Consider the following 7073-nt stretch of genomic DNA (forward strand, 5'->3'; position numbering starts at 1 on the left):
CTCCCCACCCACCCGTCGTGCAGAACAGCAGCCGCGTGCGCGCCGACGTTTTGTTGTCCAGCCGCACGCTGTACCCCACCACGCCGCCCAGCTCCTCCCCCCGCTCCGCCGCCACGCGCGCCGCCAGGCCGGTGGCGGCGATGCGGCGCGGCTGCGTCACAATGATGCTGGTGGCGCCCCCCATGGAGCGGTCCACGGCGTCCTCCAGCAGGTACTGCGGCACCTGCTCGGTGGTTGGCAGTTGGGAGTTGGCGTTTGGTTATTGGTGGTTGATGTTGGGTCAGTCACTGGGAGCAAGAATCAGGAAGGGGGGACCGGTGTTTGCTGGGGCCGCAGGTGGCTGAGGGGAGTGCGGGTGCTTGGTGCAGGGCCCGGCAAGAGCTGCAGGATAACGCGTCAGCGCACGTAAGTTGGTTTGGACGGTCCACTGGCGCAAGTGCCCCCCATCCCCGCCCGGGCCGAGCCCAGCCGAGCCCTGGCGCCCTTGCACCTGCGTCGACTTGCCGCAGCCCGTCGCGCCGCTTATGACCAGGACGTCGCTGCCCGCCGCGGCCGCCAGCAGCTCGCCGCGCTTGGCGGCCGCGGGCAGTGCGGCGCGGGTCGCGCGCATCGACGCGTGGCCGGGGTCCAACTGTTTTGAACGGGCCGGATACATCAGCGCCAGGCGAGTGCGGGCGTGGAGGGGAGGGTGCGTGTGAGCAGTTGTCGCGTGTGAGTGTGTTGCATCCAGGTGTGACGGTGTGGGGCACGGGGGGTATGGCTGCGAGCGAGCCGGGAGGCAGACCAACTGACAGAGCTCGCCACAGTCCAGACTGCAGGAGCCCGCTGTCCCCTGCAGTCAGCGCCTGCCTCTAGGCGCCGCCTCATGGCGCTGCCCCACAGGCATGACCACACCGCGCCCAGGCCCACCTTGAGCCGCTCCGCATCCCGCAGCAGCCGCTGGCTCTCCGCCGCCACCACCTCCGGCGACGGCCGCGCGACGTACCGCTGCCGCCGCGGCGCCGCGGCGCCGCGCGCGGCCGCGGACGCCCGCGCCTCCTCCACCCGCCGCTGCTGCTCCGACTTGCCGTCCCCCACGCCGCCGCCTGCGTCTGCAGCCTCGGCCTCGGCCGCCGCCTTCAGCGGCTTGTCGTACGGCGGCGGCGCGCGCGCCCTGCTGCTACGGCTGCCGCCGCTGGCCGCCGCGGTCAGCAGCGCCTCCCCCTCCTCCTCCAGCGCCTCGGACAGCGCGACAGCCAGGTCGTGCGCCGCGCTGTGCCCGCCCGCCGCGAGGCGCGCCGCCTCGGACGCGAGGCGCGCAGTCAGCGCCAGCCGCGCGGCCGGGCTGAGGCGCGCGCAGGTCACGGCCACGGCCGGGGGGACGTCCGGATAGGACGCCGCCGCGGCGGCGCCGCCGCCGCCGGCGGCCGCAGCTGTATCAGGCGGGCACAGGATGTGTAACTCGACCTTATCCCGGGCCTCTGGCCAGTCGACAGAGATCACCGCGCGCCACGGCTCGGGATACGCCACCTCGCGCCCGTATATCGCCTCCAGAACTTCCCGCTCCTCCCCCCACGCCGCCGGCCGCGCCGCCCGCTCTGCGCCCGGCCCGCGGCAGGCTGCTGCAAGCGCTTCCGCCGCCGCCCCCGCGCCGGCCGAGTCCCCGTCGCCGGCCGAGCGCGCGAGGAGGGCGGCGAAGAGCGACGCGAGCGCGGCGGGCAGCGACCCGGAGGCGCCCTGCAGCGCTGCCAGCGCGTGGTCTAGGGGGTAGCCGTGTTCCAGCAGGGCCGCCACTGTGGGGTCCTCCAGGGCCGCCGCGGACGCCGCTTTGGCGGCAGCGGCCTCGGCGGCGGCGGCGGCGGCCGCGGCGCGCGGGGCGGAGAGGCCGGCGTCGGCGGTGCGGACGACGGAGATGGTGCTGGAGGCGCCTGGGATGGCGTGAAATGGGGGTGGTTCACGAGTCAATAAGTACAGTAGCTGTGTGGGTCGCCGGTCGAGTGTGAGGTTGTGTAGAATGGCAACGAGCTCCACACTCGCGAGTGTGGTCGGGTCGGGCCATCGCTGCGCTGCGGCCATGCAGACCGCAGCCGCAGCGAGCCCACCCACCGCCCTGGCCGCGCACGCCGCACCCACCCGGCGCAAAGGCGCGCGGCAGCCGGTCCTCCGGCAGGCTGAGGCACAGCCAGTCCAGCGCCGCCGGCAGCGCCGCGTCCGCGCCGCCCGCCGCGCCGACCGCCTTGACCGCCGCCGCCGCGTCGCGCTCGGCGAAGCCCATTCGCTGCAGCTCCCGCGCGAGCGCCCGCGCGTCCTCGGCCGCCGCCTCGTCATCATCCTCTTCATCATCCTCGTCCTCGTCGTCGCTCCAAGGGCCGTCGTATCCGTCCCTCAAATCCCCATCGTCCTCGCCGCCCAGCCCCGCCCCTATCGAGCCGTCCAGCCCGCGCAGCAGCGCTTCGATGCGCCGCCGCTGGTCCTCAGACATGACGACCGCGGCGGCGCCGCGGCGCTCCGCGGCGGCCTTGCGGGCGGCGGCGCGCTCGCGCTTCTGCGCGGCCTTCCCGGCCGCCGCTGCGCGCTTGGCCTCGCGCTGGGCCGCCTGCGGCGGTGAGCAAGGGGATGGCAGCAGGAGGCGCAGCATAACGTGCCTTGTTTGACAGCATTGCAGCGGCGTAAGGGATGAAGGTGGGAGTGTTTCCAGCGGTTTCAACATGCACAGCAAACCGGCCTGCCATGAGACAAGGTGACCAGATTCGACCCACCGGCAGATGAACAGCCCTGCTGCATCATTGCCCGAAAAATGCCATGACTGAAGCAGTGACTGGGCTCCCGCGGCCGCGGCGCCGCTCACCTTCTCCCCCAGCTCCCGCCACACCATGCGGTACCGCGCCGGCAGTACATAGTCCAGCGCCCGATCGCCCTGCACCGCGTGCAGCGCCGCCACCGCGCCGCGCTGCGCCGCCTCGTCAGCGTCGGGCGCCGCCAGCGAGGCGTCCAGGAAGACCACCACGTCGCGGTCTGACACGCCCTTGGGGTCTGGCAGCACGACCTTGCAGGCGTGCTGGCCGCCGGGGGCGTGCTGCGTCACGTACCGCGGCTTGGGGCGCTTCTGGCGCAGGCACCACTCGTGGAGCAGCAGCTTCGGGCTCTTCTCGTCAAAGTATCCGCCCCGCGCCCCTACGTCCATCATCTGCTTGTCGCTGAAGCCGCCGCCGCCCGCCGCGCCGCTGCTCCCGGGCCGCGCGCCGGGCGCCGCGGGCGGCTTGCCGGCGCCGGCCGATGCGGCAGCCGCGGCGGCCGCGGATGCGACCGCCTTGCCGGGGCCGCCGGCCGTGCCTGGGCGGCTAGGGGGCTTGCTGCTGCTCCCGCTGCTGCCAGAGCCGCCGACGCCACCGGGGCCTGGTTGCTGCGGGGCCGACGACGTGGATGCGCCGCCATCGCCGCCGCCCTCGCTGCCTCCACCGGGCTGGTCTGTATGCTGCTTTGCTATGTGATCCTTAAGTCGCCCGCTCTGCTTGAAGATGCGGTCGCAGTGGGGGCAGGGCAGCTCCTCGCCGCGCTTGTCGATGATGGAGGGGCCCTTGGCGCCACCGCCGCCGCCAGAGCTGCGTTTTTGGGTGTGGATGTCGTGGGAGAGTGGAGGGAGTGGCGACTACTATCCAAACAATGAACATCGCTACACCCATGACAAACTTGCTGCACAGGCCAAGCGATACTGAGGTGAAACTTGCATCAGGGGGCCTGCAGAATGAACACCTGCAGAATGAACACCAGCAGCTGCACTGCTGCTGGTGGCGGACGGCTGGTGCCCGCGGCATGTGCACCGGCAGCGCTGGCTCGTCATCAGTGACTATAAAACTTCTGATATTTCATCCCACCTGAAGACCTTTGCGGCGGCCTTCTTCGCCTCCCTATTCTTGATGCCCCCCATCCTGGGCCCCGATCTAGCAGCAACTACGAGAAGCGCGGTTTTGAAGCGTCAAGTCCATCAAACTCAATTACAAATTTGCAACAAGTCCTTCACAGTGGGCACCATACGGTAGTCCCTCGATCGAGCTCTTTGTTGCGAAGCTGCGTCCCTGGGGCTTTACGGCACGAGGGCGATACACAGCTTGACAGTCTTATGCTGGATCCTGAAGTCGTGGTCTCCACAGCCTCTGCTTAGGGCGCAGCCAGGGTCAAACCTTGTCAACGTGCGGTGTGACGCAGCGGTGGCACTACCGCTGCCCCGACCCACGCCGGTGGTACCCACACCCAGGCGCCGCTGAGGTAGAACTGTGGTGCCGAGGTAGCAGTGTGTTCCATTCCCGGCGAAGGAGCACGACGCATCTGGCGCGGCAGCATGGCGTCTGCAGCTGCGAGAGAGCGGTACGCGCGCAAGAACGAGGCCGAGGACCTGCGGCGCGCCTTTGCCTTCCTGGACCGCAAGGTGGGTGCCGGGAGCCTTGACACAAGTGCAGAATCAGAAATTTGAATCCAGGCACCCGCCCAGCTGCCTGCGATGCAGTATGTGAGCCGCGGCTGCGTTACCAAAACGCAGCTTCGCAACGGCAGCGTCGCCGCCCCGCGGCCGCCCCAGGGTGACGGCCGCATCGACCCCGAGGAGCTGAACGCGGTGTTTGCGGCGCTGGGCCACCGCCCCAAGCGCGGCGAGGTGGACGACCTGCTGTGGGAGGTGGACGAGGACTGCGACGGCGCGGTCAACTGGTGAGGCCGGCAGACGCACGTTGCTCACCGATTTTTCCACGATTGATGCGGTGGCCCTTTGCTGCAGTTACTGGCTCTCATGCAAGTGCTGGCGCAGCTTGCAGCTCCTCAAAATGAAATCGTGCAGATGACAGTTCGTAGTGTTCAAGCGCGTTTGGGATGGTGAAGAGAGCGGTGAGGGCTGCTGGACTGAGGTGACTCACCCCGCAACGCCCTGCACGTCGCATCTTTCCGCAACCTAAAACGGTGGCACCCCCCGCATCTCTCAGGGCTGAGTTCCAGCGTCTGTACCGCCGCTGCCGCGAGGACTCTGCCGGCACCGAGCCGCGCGGCCTCTTCAACGTGGTCGAGTTCGTGATGCACGACCGCGAGGGCGCAGGTGGGACGCCTGCAGTGCCACGGGGACTCCTCGGTGTTTCTCACCCGCATGTCCCCCGCGTCCATCAGGTGGCTGCGTTCTCCGCGCCCACACGCCAACGCACGCACGCGTGCGCGTGTGTGCTGCCCCTCCCACGGACGCGTGGACACAGTGTCATGCGTGCGCGCCCCCTTGTCACTCCTTCTCAAATCGTGCCGCCCCCCCCCCCCCCAGGCTCCATCAGTCTGGAGGAGGCCATGCAGATCACGTACCTGCGCCACGGCCGCGCCCAGCTTGACGCCAAGCTGGAGGAGGTGTTTAGCACCAGCGACCTCAACAGCGGCAAGACATTAGGCCTCACGGAGTTCATGAGCTGCCTGCACACAAACCAGGTGCGCAGCCTGCTGAGCCGCGTGACGGCGAAGACCTACAGGCCGCTCGGGGCGGCTGGGGCAGCCGCAACGGGCAGCATGAGCGGCGGCGGCGGCGGGCAGCAGGCGGCGGCTAGGGGCTAGGGTTCGTCGGCGCCGTTGCATTTGTAACGATGCGGCTTTTGGGCATTACAGCGGTGTGTGTTGGGCAGTGACTGAGCAGCGAATTTTGCACAGGCGGAAGTCAGCGGTGACAGGATAAAGGAAGGCACCAGCGACACTACATGTATCCACTCTAGACGGCCCACGTTGGTCGACCCTCGTCACTTTGTGCATGCTACGACAGAGTTTTATCTGTATCCAAATAGTGCGTCAGGAAAACGCGCACACCACGGCTGAACTTGCTGGCGGCACCCGTGGGCGCAAGTGTCCAACGGTACACTCCCCCGCAGCGCTAGCACACGTCAAAAAAATCATGGGTCCCAGTAGATCTGATCCGGGTGCTCTCCTGCGAGGTTGATGAGGACAGGGGCATGAGTTTGAAAGGGCTCTACGAAACAATGGCACAAGCCGGTGCTGATGCGCATCAACGTCGTCCCAGTCATGACGCCTGCAGACGTACCAAGCATGAGTCCGCGCGCCCACCTAGCCACCGCTGCCCCCGCTGCGCGCGCAGCAGCCAGGTGGGGTCGTCCAGCAGCAGCTCCCGCGCGGGCCGGCCGGGTATGAGGCGCCCCAGCGTGCCCAGCACGTCCTCGACGCAGTCCGGCTCCAAAAACAGCCACGTCTCACCCACCAGCCTGCAGGCGGTCGCGCGGCACGGGGCCGGGGGGGGGGATTGCAGTGTGAGGAGGGGCAGGTGTGCGAATCCTGGCCGGCTGGCTCAAGGGTCGGCGTGCCTGCTCTGGAGGCTGCCTGGTGGGCCCCTGCCAGTGCCCCTTCCTACCGCCCCAGTCCACCTCGGCAGCAGGGCGCCCCTGGTCTCGAGGATGCTGATGCATCCGCCCGCCATCCACCCGCCCACCAGCTGGCCTGGCGGTCGTCGACGGCCATCAGCCGCCTCAGCGCCGCCACAGCCGCCCTCAGCTCGTCCTCCCCCTTGAGCAGCACCTGGGGCGCGGCCGCCACGACCGCGCTGATGTTGGCGCTGGGCAGCAGCTCTCGCAGCGCGATCATGCGGCCTGGTCGCGACATGGTGAGGACGTGCTGGGTGCGTTGGAGGAATACTAAACCAGCGCCATGACTTGGGCAGGCCGTCTGCGCTTCTGAGGGCATGCACGTCGGCAACAACACTGCCAGCAGAAATCCAACGCAACCCGGAGGCGCAACAGCAGCAGCATTGGCAGCAACGGCGGCGGCGGGGTGGTGGCAGCTGCAGTAGCAGCAGCAGCAGTGGTGGCAGCAGCCGGACAACCAAGACCTGCCACCTACCCGGCAGCTGCTCCAGGTCCCTCACGAGCGGCGCCACGAGCTGCGGCCGCAGCGACGCCAGCCGCGTGCCGATGTCTGGCAGGAGGGCGGCCAGCTGGTCGAGGCGGGCCTCCATCTTACTAAATGGCATTTTCAATTCCTGGGCTGCCGTCAGGGCCACCAAGCGGGCCTGCCGGGTTTTGGGGAGGTTGAGTGCATAGTGGGGGGCAGCACAACACAAGGGGGGAGGG

General features: G+C 68.9%; 3 protein-coding genes across 3 annotated transcripts in view; 1 reads left to right on the plus strand and 2 right to left on the minus strand.

Annotated features, from left to right (window-relative positions):
- MNEG_4386 (Putative ATP-dependent RNA helicase DHX57) overlaps nucleotides 1-3907 on the minus strand; it is a gene marked incomplete at both ends in the record, with an annotated part of 7620 nt that extends 3713 nt beyond the window's left edge. The window contains 6 exons of the mRNA XM_014047136.1: nucleotides 13-223; nucleotides 491-631; nucleotides 910-1907; nucleotides 2113-2575; nucleotides 2828-3581; nucleotides 3855-3907. Of these exons, the coding sequence (XP_013902590.1) occupies nucleotides 13-223; nucleotides 491-631; nucleotides 910-1907; nucleotides 2113-2575; nucleotides 2828-3581; nucleotides 3855-3907 (2620 nt within the window). The remainder of the gene's footprint in view (nucleotides 1-12; nucleotides 224-490; nucleotides 632-909; nucleotides 1908-2112; nucleotides 2576-2827; nucleotides 3582-3854) is intronic.
- Nucleotides 3908-4318: 411 nt separating this feature from the next.
- On the plus strand, nucleotides 4319-5556 carry MNEG_4387 (hypothetical protein; the record flags this gene model as incomplete). Its single annotated transcript, XM_014047137.1, has 4 exons — nucleotides 4319-4405; nucleotides 4556-4683; nucleotides 4953-5062; nucleotides 5276-5556. The coding sequence occupies 4 exons, from the start codon at nucleotides 4319-4321 to the stop codon at nucleotides 5554-5556; spliced, it is 606 nt and encodes a 201-aa protein (XP_013902591.1).
- Nucleotides 5557-5885: 329 nt separating this feature from the next.
- MNEG_4388 (hypothetical protein) lies at nucleotides 5886-6973 on the minus strand (the record flags this gene model as incomplete). The annotated part of the gene is made up of 4 exons (XM_014047138.1): nucleotides 5886-5920; nucleotides 6058-6212; nucleotides 6437-6593; nucleotides 6844-6973. 4 exons carry the CDS (start codon nucleotides 6971-6973, stop codon nucleotides 5886-5888), a joined length of 477 nt encoding a protein of 158 aa, XP_013902592.1.
- Nucleotides 6974-7073: the final 100 nt, after the last annotated feature.

Source organism: Monoraphidium neglectum, assembly GCF_000611645.1.
Source record: "Monoraphidium neglectum strain SAG 48.87 unplaced genomic scaffold scaffold00606, whole genome shotgun sequence".
In the NCBI taxonomy this organism is placed as follows: Eukaryota; Viridiplantae; Chlorophyta; class Chlorophyceae; order Sphaeropleales; family Selenastraceae; genus Monoraphidium; species Monoraphidium neglectum.